This window comes from Trachurus japonicus, chromosome 14 (genome assembly GCF_045865225.1).
Source record: "Trachurus japonicus isolate A0001 chromosome 14, Traja_1.0".
NCBI lineage: Eukaryota > Metazoa > Chordata > Actinopteri > Carangiformes > Carangidae > Trachurus > Trachurus japonicus.
This window is the reverse complement of record NC_140920.1, coordinates 27,420,806-27,447,291: the sequence shown is the minus strand read 5'-3', so window position 1 is coordinate 27,447,291 and position 26,486 is coordinate 27,420,806. Positions and strand designations below refer to the sequence as shown.

The 26,486-nt window shown below is 44.9% G+C and overlaps 1 protein-coding gene across 4 annotated transcripts in view; it reads right to left on the bottom strand.

The window, feature by feature from the left end:
* ntm (neurotrimin) overlaps positions 1-26,486 on the bottom strand; it is a 492,089-nt gene that overhangs the window by 17,206 nt on the left and 448,397 nt on the right. For all 4 annotated transcript variants that reach the window (XM_085798695.1, XM_085798697.1, XM_085798694.1 and 1 more), the window contains one exon: positions 17,949-18,072. In XM_085798695.1, coding sequence (XP_085654821.1) covers positions 17,949-18,072 — 124 coding nt within the window. The remainder of the gene's footprint in view (positions 1-17,948; positions 18,073-26,486) is intronic.

The window sequence follows — 26,486 nt, the reverse complement described above, 5'->3', positions numbered from 1 at the left end:
CACTAACTGAAAATGGCATCAGTCCACACAGAACAACCATGCAAACACACATGAGAGTGGTCAGTTATACAGTAACTCAATGGATCTTTTCCACCTTTATTTTGTCCCTAACTAACTGATTATACTGCATTAGTATTCTCAAATAAATCAATAAGTTATTATTTTCCGTCATGGTAATGCCCACACGATAACAATAAATCAGTGCAGTGACCTATGTGTCCCACCTACTGATGGACTGGCCATACAGCAATATGGGTACATGCCATAGGCTATATATACAATGCCATATATATATAGTATATACTAATGCTGTGTAATAATGCGGCCGAGGCAGTCGCAAGTAGATGCGGCCATGTTTAAATAATACGAAAATTAAAAAAATGGAGGCCAGGCCTGGCCGGTTAACCACCAGCCAACTCTAAAAAAAGGGGGAGAAATTCAATAATACTCTAATGTAGAATGTTTCGGGTCATCAATGGATTTTCTCCTGATCACTGAATGGTCATTGAGCCAAATGACTGGATGACCTCAGAATGAAGTGTGACCATTCTGTCAGAAATGGCAGGGTCTCTTTTTGGCAACAGTTCCTTACTCATCACATACAACCCTTTCATGATTATGTAATTTCCTTGCACAAAGTTCTCCTCCACCTTCACCAACAACCACAGTCTGGACCGTTTCAGCATTAGAGGTTCACACCCTTTAAATGACGCATGCAATGACCAAAACACCCTGCATTAAAAATAAAGTCATGCATCATTATATTCTTGTCATCCCGTCCTGTCGTGGCAGTTCTGCTGAGCCTCATGGTGTGGTGCTGTCATCATTGGACCAGCACTCAACTGTGTGAGCAATGTGGATCAAAACAGCAAGCACTGTACTGTATGACAAACAATGAAGATGCTCTTTCAATAAGTGAGAACAAAGAGAACAAATGTTATGTCAGCAGAAACTAAGAGTTCACTGCTCATTATTCAAATCTTCCATTTTAAAATGTTAGTGTTCATGAAGAACCACAAAACCTATAAGAGGGCTGCTGATTTGCCCACATTTCTTCAGGTTTTCCACCTGGAGGTGAGGCATTTTTTGTGTGACTTGTCCCTCTTATCTCTGAGTCTTTGTTAAAGAACACTGCAGAGTTTGTGAGCAGGTCATTAGTGAGTGTCCATGTGTCCTGAGCTGCCATCAAACTGACGTGGAAGGCCATAGGGGAGACCGCACGAGACAAGGTGGTCAGGAGGAGAATGCAAAGAGAGCGAGGACCTTTCTGTGTCCCTGAAATTCCATCCTCAAACTCATAGGAAGGGAAGAAAATGGGATCGAAAATGGAAAAAAAAAAGAGGAGAGTATTTGTGTGCAGGGCCAGGGAACAACTTTGGAAAAGGGCGGAAAGCAGATGCTGGAGAGATAGAGGCATTTAAGGAGAAGGAGTGAGGGGATGTGCTGAGGCAGGATTTAAATTGATGAATCCAAACACGGGGGAGAGAAAGTAATTGAAGCAGAATAGAAGATATGAGCTGTTAACAGACAGAAAAAAACACACAGAAGCTGCAGGGAGAGAGAGAGAGAGAAAGAGAGACTGAGAGTTGTTACTGCCTCTGTCGGGAGGGAAAGGTAGCTGGAGTGAAATGTGTAGAAAAAGAAGCAACACAGCAGACACCTATGACCCCCCCCCCACCACCACCACTTTCTCTGTTTCTCTGTCAAACACACACAAACTCACACTCACTCACTGTGAATCGTACAGTAAGTCCATATTTGGAACAGGATGACAAAATAAGACAAAATCACAGTTGAAAGGCCCATGGAGACAGATTGTAGATGAATTAACAAAATAATCAGTAACACTTTATTTGACGCCTATCTCTATAACGCATTATAACCATACTTAGCTATCGATGTGGGCATTGTCAGCAAGTTACTAACAATTATAACTCTATTATAATACTTGACCTTATAAGCCATTATAAAATGCTCTATGATGTGTTATGCTTATTGTTATAAAGCCTTACGGTAATTCATGAGTCTTTATAATGATAGTTATTCACCTTTATAAGTCAATTATAACACATTAAATTTATAACACATTATCAATGTGGGCATTGTCAGCGAGTTATAATTATTATAATACCTGACATTATAAGTCTTGATAAAATGATTTATAGTGTGTTATGATTATTGTTATAAATCATTATGATCTTTTATGAGTGTTTATAACTATAGTTTTACGGTGCTATAACTGTATTATAACTCATTTTAAGTATGGTTATAATGTGTTATACAGATAGGCGTCAAAAAAAGTTGTTACCAAAAAATGAAGTTATACAGTTATCATAATACCAAAAAAAAGAAAAAACACACAAATAAAAGTTTACTTCCCATAAACACAAACTGAACGCCATCTAAACTTTGACCTATGTGTCTTTCTTGACCTTTAAGCACAAGCCAGATGAGTTCCTCACACTCTATTGTGTAGTGTTGACATTTGACAACAATTCACACTTCTCTGTCTCATTTCCCAACATGTAAAATCTTATGTGAAGGGCCGAGGTTGCAGCATCAACAGTGACATTGAAAAACTTGTCACCTCCGGCTTCCTCGGGGCGACACTCAAAGGCTGGAATTAAAAAGCAAACAGCTTGGTGGACCTCAGCCTTTTTTTTCCTTTTTTTTGGCTGGACCGAAGCAGTGGGAACAAGCCCTGTGATAGTGAACAGTGAAGCTCCACACTGAGTGAGTGAGTGATGTAACTTCTACCTCTGCTCAGTGCCAAGCTGCTGTCTACTGAGTCGCTCTCCTTCCCAGTCTGCTCAGGAGCTGCAGGGAAGTGGAAGGAACGTTTCCAACACAATTGAGGCGAGTCTGGGTGTAAACTACTTTCATTACATGTGTCATTATTACTAGTGGAGGGAGAGGGATAACTAGACATACGACGCACTGGACAGAGAGTGCAGGAGAGAGGGAGTTGTTGCTAATGAGGCCTGGTACTAATGACTATGACCAAATCAAACACGGGGACTTACACATAACCTCTTATAAAAAGCCTGTTATAACGTTCTGCAGCTGAAGTAAATAAGCTGAACCACTGTGGGTCCAGGACTGAGGCTGTGAGCTGTGTGACAGACAGAAGACTCCAGTCTATTTCAGGCTGCGCACACTGGTAGCTCGGCCATTAAAGCGTCTCCTTTGGCCTCAGTCTTTGCCCCACTGGTCTTGATCCTTTCACCTCATCCAGTGTCTGTCTCACTGCTGCTGCCTGAGTCCTAAGTGGTGTGTGGTGGCGAGGTGTACAGTTGCCTAAGTAACCTATGGCATCCGCAGAACATGTAGCATCCTCAGCCACGGCAGTGTGTAAGCCTCAGGATTCATTTCCAGCAGCCTGTCTTGAACACCTTTGTTTTTTTTGCCTCTCATGTTGCCCCATGCAGTCCTTAAAGGGGACTTACTGTATTATGGAATATATCACTTTTTAAAGGCTCTTTAACATATAGGCTATTTGGGTGTTTGTCTTGCCTTCCGGCCCCCAAAATGTGAGAATTGAAATCCCTAGATTGAAATCCATGTGGTTTTACGAGCAGTTGTCTTCCAGTGATGTAACTAGGGCTCGAATTTGCATAATACCCCCCCTACCTGGGACTGGTAGAAGGGGTGAGGCCGGGCAAGCAGTGGTTCATGTGCATTTACTACCGTAACATGTTATGTCAAAATGTCATAAGTAAAAGAATGTTACATCAAAATGTAGTGTGTGTGTATATATATATATATATATATATATATGTATGTATATATATGTATATGTGTATATATATATATATATATATAATAATAAGAAAAGAAGAAAAAAGCAAAAAGATATGTATGTATGACAAATATTCTTATTCTGTGGGTAATGGGGGCGGGACTAGATAAGCTTTTGCTTCTCCCGCTTTTCCCTTTCGGCCATGTATTGTATTATTTGATGATGAAGTGTGATGATGATGATTTAAATTGACATGCCCGAAATAAACAAATTGATTGATTGATTGATTGATTTAAAGGGACAGGCTCTGAAACCAGCCGTTCTGAACAGGGCTGTTTTGAGAGGATGAAAAGAGCTGTGATGTTTGATCCTTGGGGGATTTTGACCACAGCATGTCACAGACATGTCTTTAAGACACCTGGGAACTATCTTAATCTGTGGAAAGGGGGCATAATATGTCTCCTTTAAAGGTATAGTTCATCCTGGCAACATTTTTGGCAAATTCGTCTTTTGCCATATTCCCTATGGTCATAGGGGTAGGTTCATTACCTTTACCATTACCTTATCAGTGCATGTTGTTTTGAGATCTGCGGGGCAGAGACGTGAGCTACTCAGCAAACACAATAGAGGTGAATGGTACACGTCCCCTGTCCCTCAAAACTCAATCATATACACAATCCAACTTCTCCAAAACACTCTCGTGAGGAAGTTCATCATACTTTGAAATGACCAGGTATTATTATGTAACATTGTGATACAGGAAGCAAATACTCAGAACTACTTTCTTAAGTAAATGGGAGGAGCTGCACTAAACGTGCACTTTTGAAATCAGCAGACGTCTCTGGATTGTAGTTCCTGCTGCATTTGCCTTGAAAACAACTCTGTCTCGTAATGTTACTACTGTATTTCATAGCGTGGTGAATGTTCAGGCCACAACTTGTTCTTCCATAGTGTTTTCCTGTTGTTGGATTGTGTATTTGATGAGTTTGATAGGGGCAGGGGATCTGTACCATTCACCTCCATTGTGTTTGCTGAGCAGCTTGTGTCTCTGCCCCGCTGATCTCAAAACAACATGCACTGATAATTAAAGGTAATCAACGTACCCCTATGACTATGGGGATTATGGCAATAGGTGAATTTGCCAAAATGTTGAACTATCCCTTTAAATGTTTTAACTCACAGATGCCCAGTGTTGGCCTGTGGACTCCTCTGCCTCCAGAAAAAAAAAAAAAACCCATAGAATATTCCCGTAATGTGTTCCTTATGTGATACGAGGCTAATCACGACTGACAGCTTTTCACTGTCTGAGGTGTAATCTAGGACGACAGAGATGAATTTTGCCAGCTTGGTGTCTTTTCGGACACGGCGGTGCTCTTTCATCATGACTGGATCAAATTGTGCCATCAGTTGAACCTCTTTGAGGAAACAGTCATTTGATGGAGTGCACAGTGTTTCTGCGAGTCCCTTCAGGGTCAGGTTTCTAATTGCATGAGACACCTCTCTCCATCTTATCCTGTGCCATCTCACACTCATCAAGGGCAGCCATTGTGTGATGTCAGCAAAGAACTTGAATGCTTTTTGCATCAAGTGTCACGGTCTCCTCCAAAATATTTCACAAAGGGCCCACGCCTCTGCAGTGGAATACAGTCCATTTCAGTGGGTGACTGGTATTGACTAGTATTGTCAAACCTCAAGGATAAGGAAATTCAGCATAAGACAACAAAAAACACCTACTGTGGCCTGAGAGATGAAGAACACATATACAAACAAATACACAAACATTCTGTAGATTCAGTCAGTCCAGTCAACACAAAAAGTGTTTCCAGCAGCGAAAAGCACGGGGGTGTTGGGTGTTTGCTCAGGTTGCATTGCCTTGAGCTTTCAGGGCCACCATGCAAAAAAACCATGTCTCAAAAGATAGGCTACTGTATGTAATTCAAACCTAAACCTGCCACTGTCAAAAACACATTAGTTGCACAATTTATTTAAAAACTAAATGTCCAAAGAGGCAAATAACAGAGAGCTGCTGATATCTGATGCTTGACTCTTCAACTGCACCTCTGTGTATGGAGAAACATGTAGCTACTTTTCTACTGATTATTAGCCTTGGGCATATGGAATTTCTTAATGTGCCAGGCCCCCTTTGATGCATCATTCTCTTTGAAGCAAACAAACACACAGAGAAAGGAGGGGGGCAAAAAAAGAATCAGAGAATGAGTAGCTCTGGGTTCTACATATTATTGAGACGCAATATAGCAGCTTTACTTCCACTGAATGTGTTTGCCACTGAAGAGAATCTGTTGTGACAGTACACTTTAGATTTGACCCATCAATAGCAGGCATGTATTTGAACATATAAAGACGTATGAAAACAGTGTCTGCTGCTAATCTGTCAGGCCACGAGTCCTTTTGTATCTCAATTATTCTATAGAAGAAGGAACTGTGTAGCAGCTTAGAGAATGATTCAACATTTGAGCCAAAGAAGAAAGTGCATTATTTAATTACCATTAAGGGCATATTTCCAATCCATTAAAACCTCCCAGTCCAATTAGTGGATTCAGTCAAATAATTGAAGATTGGACTCATGAAACTTCTATTACAATTAAAATACAACCAGTTGAAATTGCATTTGCAAAAATTCTATTATAATGGAAAACGCTGTGTCCCCCAGCCTGTCACAAAGCTTTAAAAGCTCCATATTGTAAAAAAAAAAAAAGATTTTTGACTACAAAACAGGTCCAGGTTCTATATTAACTTGGACTCATGACAGTTTGAAACCCCTAAATCACTCTGAAAACAGCCAGCAAATCAGAAAAATGAAGGCTAAGAGCATCCTCTCTTCTGATTGGCTCACCAAACTGTTGTTAGTATGGAGAGCTTCAGAGAGGAGATGTAAACTACACTGAGGTGTTTCTTGTTGTAAAAACAACAACAATAACAACAAAACACCCAAAACATGAAAAATGTAAAATAAAATCGTAATAAAATCAGTGCTTTACCACCTGTAACGTGTACAAAATAATGACCAATCTCTGGTGGTCACAATGTATCTCAATAGTATTGTCGTGCTTCATCCTACTACTGTACAGAGGAGCAGCGATTCAGGGAGAAGCTCTGTGACAACAGAGATAGAAAACCTCAATTTCAGAGTCAAATACCTGCTGACATCTTTGAAAGCACACATAGATGTGCAAACATCTTGGGCTAGATTGTTTGCAATATTATAATACACAAATAAAATAAATGCCCTCAATGGCCTCTCATGCTCTATATCTTTATCTGCCAACTTAACCCTTACATACTGTTCGGGTCAAATTTGACCCGTTTTGACATTTGACAGCAGAAAAAATACCCTAAACATCATTCTTTTAGGCTGAAATTTTATGACTTTTCCTAAAGTGACCCAAAATACACAAAAATGAAAATATTTTTAAATTGTATACTTTTGAACAGGTGCTACAAATTTTTAAACACTGAGGCTGTTTCGGGTCAAATTTGACCCGTATCTGTTTAGATGGATTTTAGATCCACCAGTGTGGGTCAAATCAAGGAAAATTGTGGTTTTAGGGAATCTTGAAACTGTGGAACTGTACAGGCCATGTTTGTGTGTATAATTTATGGGACAGTGGTGACAGAAACAGAGTTCAAGGGGGACTGCCTGTGTTCCCACCACATTTGCCCAGGTTCCCACAGAGACAGACACCTGCTGGTCTTTGAGGGGGCATGGGGGAACCTCGAAACAGTGAAATAGTAAAACAGCATAGTAGTGATCATACTGTATGGTGCACAAAGGGAACAGAAGTCATCTGAGGTCAGGGGGTGCCTTGACACAGACACGAGATCTGCACCTGCAATGTAATAAAATCATCTATAAAGTAACAAATTTGAATCAATTTGCGTTGGGAGGGTGGTGGTGGGGGGTCATGACATAGAGGTTCCTGAGCTGCCATTTCAGTGACTGACATCGTGGCAGCGAGACTTGGTACAACAGGCCCTTTATCTGATCTTCCAAAAGGAGGAGGTTGATGGTGATTTGGTGGAGGATGTGCCAGAGCAGGAAGACAATGCCAAAGAAAACCATATTATATATAAAGCAGGGAGAGTGCATTTTTTTTTATAATAAGCATTTGATTATTTAATGTTTTTGTGTTCTAAGTGGTAAATGTTGAATTAATATTGATAATTAGGATTTCTTATGATATTTCATCTACCTTTTAACATATAGCACCTAATGGTCGCGATGGTTAAACATGGTCATATTATGAATTCCAGCAGTTCCACAATGTTCATGCCATTTTAAAATTCAATGAAATATATTTAAATCATTGTGGCTTTTATGTGTTTATGTCTTATGTAGAACAGGATGTAATACTGTGTAATAGTAGAAGTTTTTCTCCAAAAACGACTGTTGTAAAACTTGAAAAATGCACTCTCCCTGCTCTCTGAATTTTTTTTTAACACTTAATCATACATTAATTTATGTGTCATAGGCTATTTAAACATTCTAAATAGATCTGTAGTTTAAAATTCAATATAGATACTTACTATGAGGGAATTCTTGGTCCGGGTCAAAATTGACCCGAACCATACTGTGAAGGTATAAAATTTAAACAGTATGTAAGGGTTAATGCACAAGCCCCTGCTGTTCTCAGTCCACCAGAACAAGTGGTAGGCCAAGAGGCTGAACAGGTTGTTTACTCAGGGAAAGATTAAAGGAGTAATTTGAGCTTTTCAGCAGCTTTCAGAGGAACCTTGGTGGGTTTTAGCCCTGGCACAACAAGCTTCAAGTGACAATGCTTTGTAAAAGAACAACCTCCACTGATCTGTTTTGAGTTCATAGGTGAGCCCTGTGCCTGTCGCTGTTGTTGGACTGAAAAGAAAAAATATAGATAGGAAAAAAAAAACTGGTTGTGAAAGGGGAGAGAGCTCTTAGCAATCCAATATGTATTATATTTTGTCTGTGTTAGGTTAAATAGAGGCAACATTGGTCATCACCCCATGACAATTTACACAATACTTTATTGTCTATTAAATCTATCATACAATTCCATACAGTATGTTTTTAATCCCTTAACGTTTGTTTGTTTCCCGTCCTACAGAACAATCAATGATTTTCTGTTTCTCTCTGCTTTATTGTGTCAATAATCCGACATATCACCTGCTCCTCTCAGGCTGAACCCAAACAGACAACAGTCCAGCCTCTGAACAACCGGGCAGTTTTTGCAGTGGAGAGCACAGATAGCTTCAATAAAGACAAGTGAGCAGGAATAACAGGGAGCAGAGTTTAGGATTGGTAACTCAGTCTGCTGTGCTGCTGCAGTGAGACATTAGTCTGTTATAAACTGTTACAGAAAAGTGCTTGTTTTTTTTTTGAAATGTTGCAATAGACAAGAACAATACCTGTAACCATGGTAACTGTGCACATCAAGGACAGCAAACACTTACTGCTTAAAAACATGTACATATCTAAATGTAAAATCCAGGAAGAATCAATGAAGTAATAAGAAAAACAAAAAAAAAACATTATCATCAACGCTTTTTGAAAAATAATACATCTGCAGCCGAACCGATGTTGAATTACGTCGACTTTTCTTCTTTCTTTCCTGAGTGAGAATGATTTCAATTTTATTACAACCGCCAACTCCATCAACTCCGACTTCATATTCATCTCTGCAAGCATCCAGGCCTGTGCAAATCTTGGGAAACTTTTATTGCTCCTAGGCCAAATTCAATCATGTGCATGTTGGGCTGCTTTAATGCACCGGGGCGTCGGCCGGGCCGGCCACCTGGGCTGACAAACTTTGCAGTCAGCTTGTGCCGTCTGTGGAAGATACCAAGGATCACTTCTGATCCACCACAAGCCCCTAAAGCCATCTATCTATCAAAGGTGAGGGGGAGCTGGGTCACGGCTGTGTGAGAGCCCCAGCCTCAGCCTGAATTCATCAATCTTTACGTACACACACAGAGAGCCACACACACGCGGGATCTTTATTTATTTAATTCTCCCTTTTTAACACCCCAGAGTGTTTGCAATAGCCGGGCCCACACTGAATAGCCCTAGGCTGGTGCTGGCTTGCTCTGCAGCTGGGAGATACTGGAGCATAAGTTTGGACTTTGGCAAAGTACTGGGACATTTTCTGCTCCCTCTCCGAGTCAGGGTGACAACTGTGCCGTGCCACTCTGCTGCGGCATTCTCACCAAGATTCCTTATCAAGTCGTCAGCTGAATATCTGAAGATGAAACCGACAAGAAAAAGGTAACTAAAAAATAACGGCGAGGATTCATACGCGGCACATTGAGAGTGAACAATTTGAGAGGGAAAACAAACACAAAAAGACTGAATCACCGTCTTTCATCTGGCGGGAGGAAAATCAAAACGACAGCTTCTCTAGCTAACGCCGGTCCATTTACATTTTCATCTCACACTAAACTGAAAGCCAATAGACATCCCGGAATTGTAGTTGTGTTGGTGTCTGCAAAAAAAAAAAGGCCAAGAAGAAAAAAAGAATTTCACTATGAATTTCAATGCACTCTCTCAGATATGGATTTTAAACAGATAAATAAACATAAGCAACCAGTCACCGCATCCATTTTGATCATGAGGAGTACTGAGATGAACACAGAATAGAGAATAGCTTTGGAAGGAGCTGCAGCTGTGAAACACTGCTTGTTTTACATAAAGATTCTCAATCAGTTTGGTGTTGCACAAAAAAAAAGGACTTGGGGGAAGTGTAGAAGTGTAGCACCCACACTGCACACACACACTGCACACACACTTCCTCAGCTATCTCACAGCGCACAGATGCACAGCAGAGATCCAAGTTTGTGATCTGAACTGTCTGTATAGAAGATTAGTTTTAAGGCCTTTGCTCAAAAAGAGAAAGAAAAAGGAAAAAAACGAAGAACCCCATGAAAAAGCATTGATGTCACAAAAACATGGTGGGCACCCTGCGGCGGTCAGTCACCATGGTTACTCTACAGTATATAATTTTTTTTTTTTTTTTTGCTTGTGGTTCATATTTATCAAATGGGCCAAATAGGCTCTTAGCCCACATAAAAGCAGATAGAACACACATAGTCAATACATGTTATGTTTTTTTTTTTTGGTTTTGTTTTGTTTTTTTAATGACATCATATGAAATGAAAACATATTTAAAGCCAGCTCTTCAGTCTTCCCACTGTGGGCTTGTGAAACTAAAACTAAACTGAACCACGGTTGACTCAGCTACCTCAGTCCCACATCAGAATGTATTTGTAGGCAATTACAACAGACGGTACCTTCAGGGGGTCTGAGGAGAGAACGGTTCTGTTGTTCACACCGGGGCAGGAAGTCAGAGCGGCTCGGAAATCAGCTGCTGGATCCAGTTAATGAGATTTCACAGCAATAGTTCCCACCGTCACCTGAGTGGTTCGGTCCCATGCCTCAGAAACACATGTCATCATTCTGGTGCAGCAATCAATCCTGTCAGACCTTCCTCTGCTCCCGTCCAACTCACTAATTCACGATTTGCCTAATTAGAAATAAAACTTACAAGGCTATTGATTGGCTGTTCAAGAGAAAAAGCTAACGAGGAAGCCTTACTTTTACTTTACTGACATCCCAGTATCTGTAGTTCTGTTAGAGCATCTTTGTCCTCATTTTTCTTTTTTGTTGTCATATTTTCCTCTCAATGTTCTTAGGTTATTGAATTTCTGCATTATGTTTTGTTCATTTGTAGCAAGCTTATACTGTAGAAAGTGGATAGTTTATCACAGATTTTGTCCTTGAGAAATATTATGTTCAGTCAAAGTTCAGCGTGCTGCATTACCACACAGGAGAACCTAATAAAATCCAATCAAATCAGTCTTCATTTCTAAAAATGTCTGCAATGTATCTGCTTTCAGAGCAATGATGAAGTATAATGTTGCCCTATGATGGACAGATAGCTGGGTTCCCAGGCCAGAAAAAATATTAATTATTAATCTATTGTGTGTGTGATGTTTTTTCTTTCTTTTTTTTTCTTGTACAGTCTGAAAGATGGAGGATATATGAATGAATGAATGAATGAATGATGGAATGAATTGTCGTGTAATGCCACCATTGTGGCCCATCCCATATGGGATTACAAGACACATTTACTGACAAATAAAAAAAACTAGACAGTCCTTTTCTGTTGGTATTACATTATAACAATTTTGGATTATTTTCAGTACTCATCTGTATATCACTCTTCATCTCATTGCCCAGGCCTTTTTAAGAAATAAAGAAAATACTAATATTTTCAACTTAGAAAGATGTTTTAGCTTCTCAGCATTGTCCAACTACACAAATTTGTTATTTGGATCTACCTTACTAAACAGTTTTTGTCTTATAAAGTCAAAGAAAGGACAGTACATATAACATGTTAATAACATGTTATATGTACTAACAGATGTTCTGAATGGCTACGACTGAAGGCAGGCTGAAAAAGGCTTTAGGTTTAGATAAGGCGATAACAGAACAAACTCTCAGACCAGTCTGTCCTGGAATGCACCCGCAGTGTTGCTACTTCCTCATCTGACTAATCTGTGTGTGAGGTTGGCATTTACTTTGCTTTGTTAGTTTCTTAGAGTCACACAAAGTGTTGGATTTAGCCTCTCCATTTGAAACGCGTGGGGAAAAGGGCTCTCACATGCTGTCTGACCATCTGATAAGCACTTCTGTTGGAGCACACTGTATTTAGGCTTATCTAAAGTGTGTAGCATCTGGGACTGGCTAGCCAATGGCTGTGCAGCCTGTGCATGAGTGTTAAAAGCCAAACAAACCACAATAAACTATAGGGAGCGTTGACAGATTGTGGCCTCCTGCTGGACAGGTGCTGGTCAAGCTGCTGGCTCAGTGTGCTCCATCTTTTGCCCTTCACCATGCAGCAGATACGGCTCCAGATATTAATGACTCAAAGGTCTTTGGGAAAGTTAGTGCACAGCTGCAACACATTGATAGTGAGTTGTGAAACTTTTAACATCTTTATATTGAATCTAACATGTGGCATTTGTGATGTCATGTCCCAAGCCAATAGACAGGTAAAGAATAATGGATGGATGTGATCAGCAGTAATAGCAGCAAGTGTAAAGTAAGCCATAATGATAATTGAAGCTTAAATTCAGATACAATTCATTAATTATGAGCCAGTGGTCCTCACTCATCTGAATCCCTGCTGGCCAACACTCCATCTACTCATCACTCGGCTCAGTAGAATGTGATTAGCAATTAAATGTCACACTAACATTTGGTAAGTGTGTAAGAGTAACTCATTGCATCTCTACACCAAAGCACAGCAGGAGTTTATCAGGTTGCCATCTCATAGGAGCTGTCAACACCTGGACCTGGCAGTACTGTCAACCATACTTATATACAGGGGTGCATGCAGGTATGCATGCAAAAACAAACAAACAAAAAAAAGGACAGCGCTGCTCACCTGCAGGCCTGCAGAGCTCAGCTGTTCCTCTGCACTTTGTATAAAAGAAAATGTGAAGCTCTAAGAGTGCCAATCAGCTGAGCCAGAGCAGAATGGATGTGGCTTAACAGTGTGTGTTTTATAACAGCACAAAAGAAAAAATCTTCGATTGTCCACTCAATTGCCAATAGACGATCAGGTTGTCGGTTTGCACAAGCAGGGGCGTCGCTAGAAATTTTGGGCCCCATAATTCCAACTTTGAAGGCTTGCAACTGTGTTGCTTCTTGTAGTTCAGTACTACAAGTAGAATACATTACTGCCAGTGAGTTGTATTTGCAACAGTGTGCATACAGTATACAATTCACTATTTCATACCTGTGAATTCAGAAGGGGTGAAAACTAAACTCCTGTAGGGGGTCTAGAGGGGTCTGGGGTCAATATGGATGTTTATTTTTTGGTCAATGTGGCCATTTAACTTTTACTGCCAAAACTAAGTACTGTAAAAACAAAGGGATCATTAATTGTATTACTGTATTTAAAAAATATTTATATATCTCAATGATGATGGTTTTTACCTTTTTGGGGCCCCTGTCAGTCAGGGAATTCAAATTGTCCTAGCTTCCCCCCCTTATACAACGCTTCTACAAGCCTAGTCACAAACACTGAATCTTATCAGTTAACTGAGGGGGGGGGGGGGGGGGGGTTCCATATACCAAACATTATGTCCTGGTAACTCACTAAAAAAGTTATGTGCTCCCCTGCCTCTATACACAGTACAGTAGCAATTAAGTCTAACACTGGCTCCAATGGTGCGACCACCACTCTTGCCACATTCAGGGTGAAGCACAGTTGTTGTTCTGCTAAAGGACAGAAAGAGAAAACAGCGCTGAGCTGACAGTCCCCCAAAGTCAAAGCCCGACTGCCTCGAATGTGTGGATTCTTGTGTAAACAGATTAGTTCAACTCCAGTACAACTGGCTGGAAGAGAGAAAAGAGAAAATGCAGTATGGAGCTGCAGAGAGTCAACTGTTGGTCACAGTAGCTACTGACATGATCTCTGACTCTGCAGCCTCCAAACAATCGACTGGAACCAGCGGAGGCAGTTGCAGTCACATTTGTTTCGTGCATACAGAGTGTGCAGATTTGAATTGGTGATATACTGTTGTCACTGAACCCATCTTTGTCTGCAGGAGGCGTCACACGCAGGAGGACACACGGTTGCTAATTAGCCTACCCTTTTGAAACTTGCCCTTCACAATAGTGCATACATATGGAATTTTAAACAATCACAAGTAGCTGCTATAGGAGAAACTGGGTTATACTACTACTTCATATCCACAGGACACAATTTTATGGATCAGCTGTGAAATATTACAATGTTTTCATGAGGTGACAGGACAATGAGCAGGTGTCTTCAGCATCTTTGTGTGCTGTAAGCCCAGGACTGAGGATCCACGGTCTAGTGGGAGAAGCACTAGTTAGCAGCCTATCCGTGGCTGAGATGACAAAGCACAGAAATAGCTGGTAATGTGATATTTCTTTTTAGGTCAAGAATATATGCAATATGAATGCTTACGGGATCTAGGTTACTACTGTAAGAAGAAGAGAGGAGATGCCATACAATGCTGGGGGCACTACATGTATTCGAGTGGAATGTACTCAGACCATGTTTTCAGAGCAAGTAACATTCCCTATGATAAAGTCAGTGCTGTTACATGAATGATCAATTGGATTTATATTAAAGGGATAGTTCAACATTTTGGCAAATTGGCCCATTGCTATAATCCCTTAGGATTTACTTTAGGAGTAGGTTCATTACCTTTAGTTGTCTGTGCAAGCTATTTTTAGAACAGCTACGCTACGGAGGCTAATGGGATTTCCCTCATCAAACTCATCAAATACACAATCCAACAACTCCAAAACACTCTCATGGATAAGTTGTGTTGTTTTCAAGGCAAATGCAGAGACTGGTTGCCAAAGGGAACGCGCATCAGTGGTTTTGCATGAATTTACCTCTAAAACAACTCTGTCTCGTAACGTTCTGTGATATATCATAGCGTGGTGAATGTGCAGGTCACAACTTGTCCACCAGAGCGTTTTGGAGTTGTTGGATTGTGTATTTGATGAGTTTGATGAGGGAAACCAAGAAATCCCATGAGCCTCCGTAGTGTAGCTCTGAGCAGCTCGCGGCTCCGCTCTGCCGTTCTAAAAATAGCTTGCACCGACAATTAAAGGTAACAAACCTACTCCTAAAACTATAGGGATTATGGCAACGGGCCAATTTGCCAAAATGTTAAACTATCCCTTTGACTTATCACAGAAATTGGGAGTCTCTTTATCAAGCACTATTATCAGTTCAAAATTATAAATAATACTTTGGTTACTGGTCAAAAACTTTGAATAGTTTGATGAGCATTGTGGGGCATCATGTTCCAAATGCTGGCAGTGTTGACTGACTTGTCAAAGGGATAAAAAAAAAAAAAGTTCATATTAAAGCCTGGAATAATTTGCAGTAATGAAAAACAACTGTACCTCTGCTGATTGCTTAATTTTAACTGCAAACACATTGGACAGATCCAATTTTTGCTGTCATTCCCCTCCGAATCCATGTGTTCACTCTGAAATATGTCATCTCCTCACCTATTTCTACCGCGCTGGAACGCCTGTCAAAGAAAACTCCCAAGCTGTTTTCTGCCATCAGTCTTTTAATGAGCAAGACAATACGGCGCAGTAGGCTGGGTAACTGTTCTGCATTCACTAATAGTGCTTTAGAGCTGACTGACAGGAATAGGCTTCAAGTGATTTATGCATGAAATTGACTAAAAAAGAAGTGAACACGGGATCTAGCAAAACTGTGGTGCGTTTTCCTTTTCTAAGATTCGTCTGCAGCCGTGTTTGTAATCCCAAACACTTTAGAGTAATTTGAGAGATTCTCTGTGCTTATGTGGTGGTGAAGTCTCCAGCTTGTGTTTGGAGTTTTAAGTATTCTGCTGCTACATGTTGATATGCTGCAAGAATCCTCTCTGTCAGATCTTCTTACCTCAGTCCAGCGGGTTTTTACTCCTGTCCACAGGTAATAATCCAGAGGAGGTGCACTGCATTCTCAGCTGAAGCACTGTATGGGAGTCATACAGAAACTAGAGACTGAACTAGAGCTGAACTGTGGGCTCCAGCAAAGGCTCTCATTAAACTACTAGTTTTAATTGGGCACTAGAAACAGGATGTCACTCAGTCAGAAACAGAGATGTCATTAACATGTTGCATATATTGAATATGTGGATTTTTCTGTGAATTCGGCATTAAGCAGCGGCGGCGGGATGGCAGACAGCGATTCTGCTCATGCAGAAGTTTCCGGGACAGAGAGCGTTTCATCCTGGGTCCACGTTTTTTTTTTCAGTCTGCTACAGAGTTTCTTGCTCATTTGTCAAATTGTAAAGCAAGTGTGAGCTCAAGCGTTCTCACATCTGCCTCAGAAAACACACACACACACACACACACATCCTGAAAAGATAGAATCCACTTATCTTTGAGATTCATTCATTTTTGTTTTCTTACAGTAGGGCTCGTGTCAAAAGTCTGACCCCAGAACCAGATGGCAACAGCTGTAACTGACACTCAGCTTCGTCCATAGAGAGTCATCAACTCTACAACACTTCTGCAACTGAATTACACATTTTAAATCCTCAACAAAAAGTTTAATAACAAATCAGAGCTGCAGCCATTTAACTATTTTCTTAGTTACTGTCCCTTTGTTCTGTCATTGTCATTGCATTTCCATGATTGTATTGCACTGTATATTTTAATTACAGTGTTTGTAAAAGGTCAGCAAATGCCATGCAGTGCATCAGTTTGATGCTCTGTGTTAATGCCTTGTAAAAAAAATAATGAAATAAAATAAAGATTGTGTTTTTTGTGATCTGGTTTCCATTAAAAATTTGAGTTATGCAATTTCAGTCCTGACTCTGACCCTGACATCTGACTCCTTGACCCTACGAGTTGGATAAAGCCTCATCTCCTTGAAACAAAAGAAAGAAACAAATCAGTTAAATAACAGCAATCTCCTCCCTGAGGTTTGCACAGCGATGTATGCACAAGCATAGGAGTTCATAAATAATAACCAATCTGTCTCCTCTTTCAGTGTTTATCTCCACATAGATAGGTCAGACACAAATGTCTCATTTGAACACATTTCCTGGATCCCATAGGACAGACCTGATGACAGAACAAATGTTGTGGCTTTTCAATGCAGCTCATTAGGAATGCAAGCATCACACTCCATTAAGCGAAGCACGGACACACAGTGTTGAACGATGGCTAACACTCGGTTTCTCCCAGTCTTCAGGAAGGAATAAAAGAATAAATGCAGAAGCTAAGCTGATTTTGGACATACTTGCAGTGGTCCTTGCTTGTCTATGCATAATTCTCCACACTGTGTTAGTGCTCTCTGCATTAATCCTGTCATTCAAAGTGCCTCCACAACATTTACATCCATCCAATTATCCTAATTAATTAGTTCAATTACAACAGGGCCAGTTTATTTTCCTGTGAACAATTACGTTGTAATGATGATCTGGAAACAGGTAATGATGGGTAATAAGTGAAGCGAAAAATCCACCAAGGGTCAAACAAAGTCAAAGACAGGGCTATAAACACAAGAGGGGTGATGGGGAGAGAGAGAGAGAGGAGGATGGGAGGAAAATAAAGTAGGAAGGGGAGGAAATGTAATGCACTTAAGAGGAAACTATGAATATAGCAGAGAAAGAGCTGCTGTTGAGGTAATTCGTGTCAGACCAGTTACCTGAGATGAGCTTCCAGCTGATGGAGGGCTCTGGTTTCCCGTTGGCCTGGCACATCAGGGTGACGTTGGAGCCTTCATTCACGTCGATGTCTTTTGACAGGTTGATGATTTTTGGCGGTACTGTGAAGGAAAATGGGAAAAAGAAGAGGAAGAGAAAAAAAAAGTAGGTTTGACATGGGCAATTAGCAGGCAGGGAAGGCTAACAAAGGCACAGGCAGAATCTGCATTTTCCTTTATTCTGCTTCTTCCAACTCCCACAGCGTTAAGGAAGTAATTATTGCAAGTCTGTATAGCCATGGCTGGAAAAGCGTTCCAGTGAACAGAGCAACAATGAATATATAGAATAAATACATCTCGTATAGTTGTTTTCAAAGGACGGTAAACAATAATCAATATTATCTAGACTGTAAACACCATTCATTTCACAGTTGAATCATTTGCATCTTTATTTCCTGATGTTCATTTTTCATAATATAGAAAAGTGAAGTCGACTCAACATATTTTGTTTACTCCTGATTGAGTATACGTCTGCCTATAAATGGAGGAATGCGCCTGTTTATCTGTCTGCATTTCATTTTTCTTCACATTTTCTTCTTCATTTTCTTACTCAATGGATTTCAGACTCGGCTTGTGTGTTGGCGAGGACCTGAGGAGGTGCAATGTCGATTTCATCCCAAGAAAACAGTCAAAAATCAACACTTTGAAAAGGCATAACTGCATATTTCAAAAATAAATAACTAATTTACCCATCTATTTGTTTAGGCTACATCTTAAACACCACTGTGGGAACAACAACACAGCTACTACAAACCCCCTGTTTTCTTTAAAGAGGCCACAATCAATATTTTTATAGCAGCAATGCATCAGCTGACAGCGTGGAACCGATGCTGAATGTAAATGTGGGCCGCTGGCAGTTAACTGTGGCTGCCTGGTCTTCTACATAACTCATCCTAGTTCAGTCACTGGAGAGAGAGAGCAGAGACACACAGGTAGACGCTGGCTCGCTCGCTCAACACGGTCGGCATTTAGAAGGTCCAAATGTTTCCCTCAGGAGTTGGTGCAGACCAAAAAATTCATCAGGTGGGCCCGACACACAACTCCGAGTGAACAATCATGTTGCTCTGTAAGTGCTACCAGTTTGTCATATCAACTTAAATGGTGGTAATACATCAAGGTTGTGTTTATAGCCTGATTCTGCTGCCACTCCACCCCCCTCCCCTCTGCACCCACCCGCCCACCAGTTAAAGGTCTACTTTACTTTCTTTCTTCTCCAACCAGCAGGTGGAAGCTGAGTGTGTAATGACAGAGTTTGTAAGAGGTGCTAATGATTTTTCAAACTTCTTAAAGGGGGGGTGCGTTTTGCCTTGTCCAACTTACTTTAAAAACTATTATTACAGTGAATCTACCATAGAACAGAAATAGCTGGTGACAGTTTTTTGAGAACAGTGCTGCTATTTCTGTCTGAAGATGTTTCTCTCAGGTAGGAGGAGAGAACCATAAAACCTTAGTGTCAAGAATAAGTGTGTCTTGGTGAGTCCACCAGCCTGCCAGCATTTTTGTTGTATTTTTGGTAACATTATTTAGCAAAGTCATACACATCCAAACCCCCAAAAAACATAAAATCACACAAACGTCAATTCATATTTGGCTCATTTTTTGACTATTATTGTAAATTTGTTTGACAACCGACGTGATCATGCCTTTCAAAGAAATAATCTGCTTGGGTGGTAAACATTAGATTAAATGAGTTATTCAGCTCTGACAGTTATCAGATAGAGAGACATTTCTTTACTGTGCCGTTCACAGCAGGTATCTGCTCCATCTGCACTGCTTTACACTGTCATGCCGCAGTAACAGCCACAGCCACTGCCACAGCTGAGCTGCTGGGTAAAGTTTTGTGTAAAAATATTTTACTTTCACATCACATAAGGCTCTCAGGGGATATTTAAAGGTACATTGTGTAGGAATTACTCCCATCTAGCGTTGCGGTTGTATATCGCAAACAACTCAATCGTATTTGTCATGCTGCATTCACATGAAATTGGGCAGACGGCAGACGGACGACAGCCGCTGCACGTAACGGCATAAACAAGCCTCTATATGTAAACAAGTGGTCTGTCAGCACCAGGCAAAACAATACACGTGACAATATGTTGTCATGGCGATGTGGTATTGTTTACCTGACCCACATTTTGCAGGGTTTCTCTGGACTTCTGTGACTAAAATGACATCTGGTTTGTTACCGACGGCCGTCTGTCCGACTGCACATGAATGCAGCATCAGTGTAACGCTCCATTCCTCCTCACTGCGTTACCGCGGTGACTTTTCACAGACGCCACCTCGAACCTGAGCCGACAGCTCCGGTGTCTCCGCTGAGTTTCCGTGGTTATATCTCACACAGGCTTCGCCCTCTACTGGACTCTATGGGTATATCTCTCCTCCAATCGCGTACGCGCGATAGCCCACTGAAATTTGCATGTACGTAGCCGGCCAGTATGGCGTGCCTACCTTTCCCGCCCTTAGCGGGCTATATAAGCAGATGCACCGCCAGCTGCCCTCATTCCTTTTTACTTCAGCGTCGGCGAGTGCCCACTGTCACACTAGCTCCTAGGATGGAGTCGCCGCTTCAGGAACAACGCCTCTGCCGGCATCATCGCCCCAGCAGACCTACATCTTCTTTGCTTCGAGCGTCTCGGGAGGAAGCGCGCCACCGCCGGGCTGGAGCAGCGACGGCAGGAGGAGGACGCCGCTCCAGCGTACACCACCTCCACGCCGCCTGATGAAGCTTCGCCGCCCAGACCCGCCTCAGCCTCTGCTGCAGACTCGCCGCCGCTACGAGACGAGGAGGATGAACTCTCCCTCTCCGACGGCTCGACGGTGTTTGGCGCCGCTTCTATCAAGCTCAACTTCCCGTAAGTCATGACGACTGCAGCGGAGTGTGTCGGGCTTCCCCCCCCCCCCCCACTGCCCCCGAAGCCGGTGAGCCGCCTCCGCGTGTGCAGGGCGAGACGGAGACTGTGTTCCCCGGTGTGCCCCCGCTCGAAGACACTCTGGCTGCGCTCATTATCCCGCACTCAGCCGGCTGGTCAGGACACAGAAAGCCACTACCACCGCTGCTGCAGGATAAGGACACGCTGGAATATTTTGACAAGATATTCCAGCTGGGCGCGCAACTAGCAGCAGCAGCAAACAACCTCGGTGTGCTGGGCGTAGCAGCGGCGGCTTCACTCCCGCGCGACGCCCCCCCCTTCCCCTGACACTATGGAGTATCTCGGCCGGACCATCGGTCAGATGAACAAGACAGGGAGTTGCTACTGCTGCCGGACGAGTGATGTCACTGTCGGGCGTCGGCTCTCGCCACGTCTGGCTAGGTCTCACCGCCCTCCCCAGAAGGGACCGAGAGGATCTTCTGGCTGCACCGGTCTCTTTGGCTCCTCACTACGGTGACGCAGCGGCTAAAGAGGCTGGAGGAGGAAAAGGCGCAGCTGAGCCGTCATCTACCGCTCGCTGTCGCCGCCAAGGGAGAGGTCAAGCTGCCCCGCCGCAACGCTACGGCGAGGCGGAGGGATCGCCGCCAGCGAAGAGGCTTCTCCGCGGCGGATCCCCCAGCTGACCCACAGCCGGCCCCAGCGGGCTCGCCGCAGCAACGCCCCGCACGGGACCCCAGGGCGTCCCGTCCCGCGGCGGCTCGCAGCACGCCCAGGCCGAAGCTGTCCTGGGGCACACAGCGACCAAAGTGGCAGTTAACGGGAGGGACGGCACCGGCAGGCTGCCTCGCCGCCCTCCCTCATTGTTCATATGGTTCTGTATGTTCTGCTTGTGTTCACTGTTCTGTGGATGTGAAAAATGTTTTTATTAAAACATGTTACTCCACTAACAGAGCAAAAATTCCCCCTCCCACCTCCACCATGCTCCCCGCTTGCCGCGCAGCCCCGGCCGGTGTAGTCACCGCTACACCGTCGGTCAGGCTGCCGGTGGCTTGTGTTACACCGTCACATCCCCGCAGCGGGCCCGGCAAGCAAGGCCCCCCGGTCACGGTTTCACAAGCACACTCACACAACACACCCTCTACCGTCCCCGTTGTGGGAGACGCGGTAGAGCGGAGCACCGTTGTCAACCGGGTAAAAGCTACCGTTGTCCCTCTATATGAGCGCTACAACCGGCGAGGCTGCACAAGAAAACATCGCTCCCCACTGGTTGTAGCGACCACACAGTTAGCCCCGCGCGCTGCTAGCCGACACCGTGTCACTTCCACGGTGCGTCCGGCTCAGCGTGTTGACCGGCTGACGAGCGATGGTTGTCACCGCCGAGCTAACGGCTACAGCGGTGACAAGCATCGTTCACAGCAGCACGGCAGAGCTGTGTTTCCGGACAACGAGACGGCTGCCTCATGCTCGTCTTACCCGCGCCGCTCCAGTGAAGCGGCCAGGCTAACACGAACTGTCTCCCCGGTAAACAGCAGTGGAGCGATGGTTGTCACCGCCGAGCTAACGGCTACAGCGGTGACAAGCATCGTTCACAGCAGCACGGCAGGGCTGTGTTTCCGGACAATGAGACGGCTGCCTCACGCTCGTTTAACCCACGCCGCTCCAGTGAAGCGGCCGGGCTAACACGAACTGTCCGGTAAACAGCAGTGGAGCGGCCAACGTGTCTGACCGCTCTGGTCCTGTGGCTGTTATTTCCACGGGCGAATCTAACAGCAACAGGGACGTCATGACGGTGAGGTGCCGGGCGGCGGTGGTGCGTTCAGGTGACACCACGCCGGCTCGGACAACAGAGATGCGTTCACGGACGGCCCCGCGAGCTCGGACAACGGGCCTGGTGCGTTCAGGGACGACTCAGCCCTTTCACAGAGGGCCCCCCATGGGCCAAACTCCCGTTTATGGCGGGTTTGGCGGCGGAGAGGGCCGAAATTGTGTACCACAGCTTTCTAGAAGCTGCTCCACAGCTGTCTGCGCGTCCTCTCACGTGTTTTTACGAAGCATGGCAGAGCAGCTGCGTACTGACAGACTGGCTGGACAGGACCCTCAGACTAGGATATTCTCTCCAGTTCTGCGGGCTCCCCCCAGCGTTCAGGGGCATACAAGAGATGAATCTATCCTCTCAACAAGAGATAGAGTTCCTCGAGGGGGAAATTCAGGACCTGCTATCAAAACAGGCCGTGTTGTCCCTCTTCACGACAAGGAACGAGGTTTTTACTCCCCATACTTTTTGGTTCCCAAAAAGACAGGGGGCTACAGACCCATCCTGGACCTCCGTGCCCTGAACACACGTATCGGTCGCAAAAACGTTCCGCATGCTAACCACAAGGAGGCTGCTGGTACTCGTCCAACCAGGCGATCGGTTCTCAACCATCGACTTGAAGGACGCTTATTTTCACGTCGAGGTGGCACCAAAACACAGGAAGTTCCTGCGTTTTGCATTCCAGGGAACAGCCTACGAATACAACAGGCTGCCATTTGGCTATTCCCTGGCCCCTAGTACGTTCAGCAAATGTGTGGACGCAGCGCTACAACCGCTGCGCAGCCAGGGGATGAGGGTCTTCTTTTATCTGGACGACCTCATCGTGATGGCCAGGTCCAAACAATGGGCCATTTTTCACACAGTTCAGTTGATACTTCACCTGACCAAGTTGGGTTTTGCCATCAACTGGAAGAAGAGCAACCCCCAACCAAACCAGCGGGCCGAATACTTGGGGATTGTGCTCGACTCTGTCAGCCTGAGAGCCACTCTGTCGGAGTCCAGACGGACAGCCCTACAGCAGGAGGTTCTCAAGCTGCAACAGGGTCCAAGTGTCACAGCCTTGACCGTCATGCAAGCACTGGGGCACATGGCAGCAGCTCACCCGGTGGTTCCACTAGGACCGCTGCACACGCGTCGCCTGCAGAGATGGTTCGCCAGCCTACGCTTAGACCTCAAGAGGCAGAAGTTTCGGCTGCTGACGGTCCCCCCAACAGTGCGGGGCAACCTGCAGTACTGGGGGTCCCCACGACATTTGTTGACCGGGACACCACTAGGACGAGTGACCTCGTACACGTCGGTGTTCACGGACGCCTCCCTGATGGGGCGGGGAGGCACCTGCCTGGGGAGGGCGATAGGTGGTGTGTGGCCTCCGGGGGAGGACCGCCACATCAACCTCCTCGAGTTACAGGCAGTGTTCCTGGTTCTCCAACACTTCAGTCACCTGTTAAGGGGGAGACACGTGTTGGTGAGGACCGACAATCGCACCACAGTCGCTTACATCAACAGACAGGGCGGTGTACATTCCGCTGCCCTGTTAGCGATGGCGGAGAACCTGTGGTCATGGGCTTCAGAGCACCTACAATCTCTGAGAGCCCTCCACGTTCCAGGAATCGAGAACAGGGGGCCTGACCTCATGTCAAGGGGTGGCCCCCTGGAAGACGAGTGGAGACTGCAACCAGAAGTGGTACAGGAGATCTGGACACGATTCGGGAGGGCAACAGTGGACCTGTTTGCCAACAGGTCGAACACCCACTGCCCCCATTGGTTCTCCCTGAGCCCGCAAGACCATCCACCCTTGGGGGTGGACGCGTTTGCACACGCTCCATGGCCAAGAGGGCTACTTTATGCCCCCCCCCCCTCCGTCTCATCCCCCAGCTACTGGAGAGAGTGAGAGTGGAGCGGCTGAGGGTCATTCTGGTGGCTCCCTGGTGGACCGGCGGTCGGCTCCGTGGTACGCAGAGCTGACCACAATGATGGCGGCCCCACCATGGCCCATTCCCAAAATCCGGGGGGCGCTGTCACAGGAGGCAGGCGCGATACAGGCGCTGCCGATCCTGGGCCAGTCACTTCAAGCCTGGGCCCTGAAAGGGACAGGTTAATGCGGACTGGGCTGACTGCGCAGGTGGTGAAAACCATCCAAGCGGCTAGGGCTGGATCCACCATTGCCTGTTACAGGGCTAAGTGGTTAGGTTTCCAGCATTGGTGCGAAGAGAGGGAAGTGGATCCACTGACATGCTCAGTGGGAGACACTCTTTCCTTTCTACAGCTTTTGGTTGATAGAGGGCTGTCTCACGCGACTGTTAAGGTTTACGCTGCAGCCATCTCATCATGCCATGAAGGGTTGGGCGGAGGTCCAGTCTTCGCCCACCCTCTGGTAAAACGGTTCCTACAGGGGGTCAGAAGGCTACGACCAGTGGCACGCACTTCTGTACCACAGTGGGAATTACCACTGGTACTCGAGGCCCTCACAAGGGACCCCTATGAGCCTTTGGAACGCTCCTCCTTAAAGGTGTTGTCGTTCAAGACAGCGTTGCTTCTTGCTCTGACGTCAGCCAAGAGAGTGAGCGAATTGTGTGCCCTGTCAGTCCACCCGAGTTGTTTACTCCTTCGCGGGGACCGCAGTGGTGCCATCCTTAAACCGAACCCCTCCTTTCTTCCTAAGAACATAAGGAGCTCATTTCGGTCCAGAATCATCCAGTTGGAGGCTTTTCACCCTCCCCCTCATGAGGATTCGAGGGAGGCGAAACTGCATCTCCTATGCCCTGTGCGTGCGTTGACATACTATGTCGACCGAACAGCCACTGTCAGGAACACCGACCAGTTGGTCGTGTGTTATGGTGACGGGACGGCTGGCAGAGCCCTGTCCAAGTAACGCTTGGCGAGGTGGATGTGTGAATGCATCCTCTCAGCCTACAGTCAAGCGGGTCGAGAACCGCCCACTGTGGTCCGGGCGCACTCCACAAGAAGTGTGGCGACGTCTACGGCCCTGTTCAGTGGTGCGAGTGTTGAGGACATATGTACGGCAGCATCGTGGTCTTCACCCTGCCCGTTCATAAGGTTCTATCTCTTGGATGTATCAGGCTCCTTCTCCAGGTCTGTGCTCACTGTAGGGTCACAGGACATGTGAGAGGAAGGATGTGTCAAGTGTTTTTTAATACTTGATCCCCACAGGGTGTCATGCACCTGCATTGGACTGTGCTCTGCTAGGACACTGTCAATGAGGTGCGCAGGAGGTCTAGGGTTGAGACCCCTGCGAGGTTAGACCACAACTTCACCCAGCCTAGTCAGGTGCTGCTAACTGGGATGAAGTTGGACCCGTTATCACTCCATACGGTGGTTAAGATTAATAAAGTGGTGACTGGGTCTTGGTACCTAACCGGTAGCTGTGTGGTCAGTGGGCAGAGCCTCTCCCGCGGCAGGGAGTACATAAATCGGGGCTTCGCCTACTGTACCCATAGAGTCCAGTAGAGGGCGAAGCCTGTGTGAGATATAACGAAGGTTACGATATTGTAACCCTAGTTATATTAACACAGGCGGAGCCCTCTACCTAGGGCCCTGCCGCTCTTTCGCCTTACGCTGAAGTTTGGTGGAATGAGGGCAGCTGGCGGTGCATCTGCTTATATAGCCCGCTAAGGGCGGGAAAGGTAGGCACGCCATACTGGCCGGCTACGTACATGCAAATTTCAGTGGGCCATCGCGCGTACGCGATTGGAGGAGAGATATACCCATAGAGTCCAGTAGAGGGCTCCGCCTGTGTTAATATAACTAGGGTTACAATATCGTAACCTTCG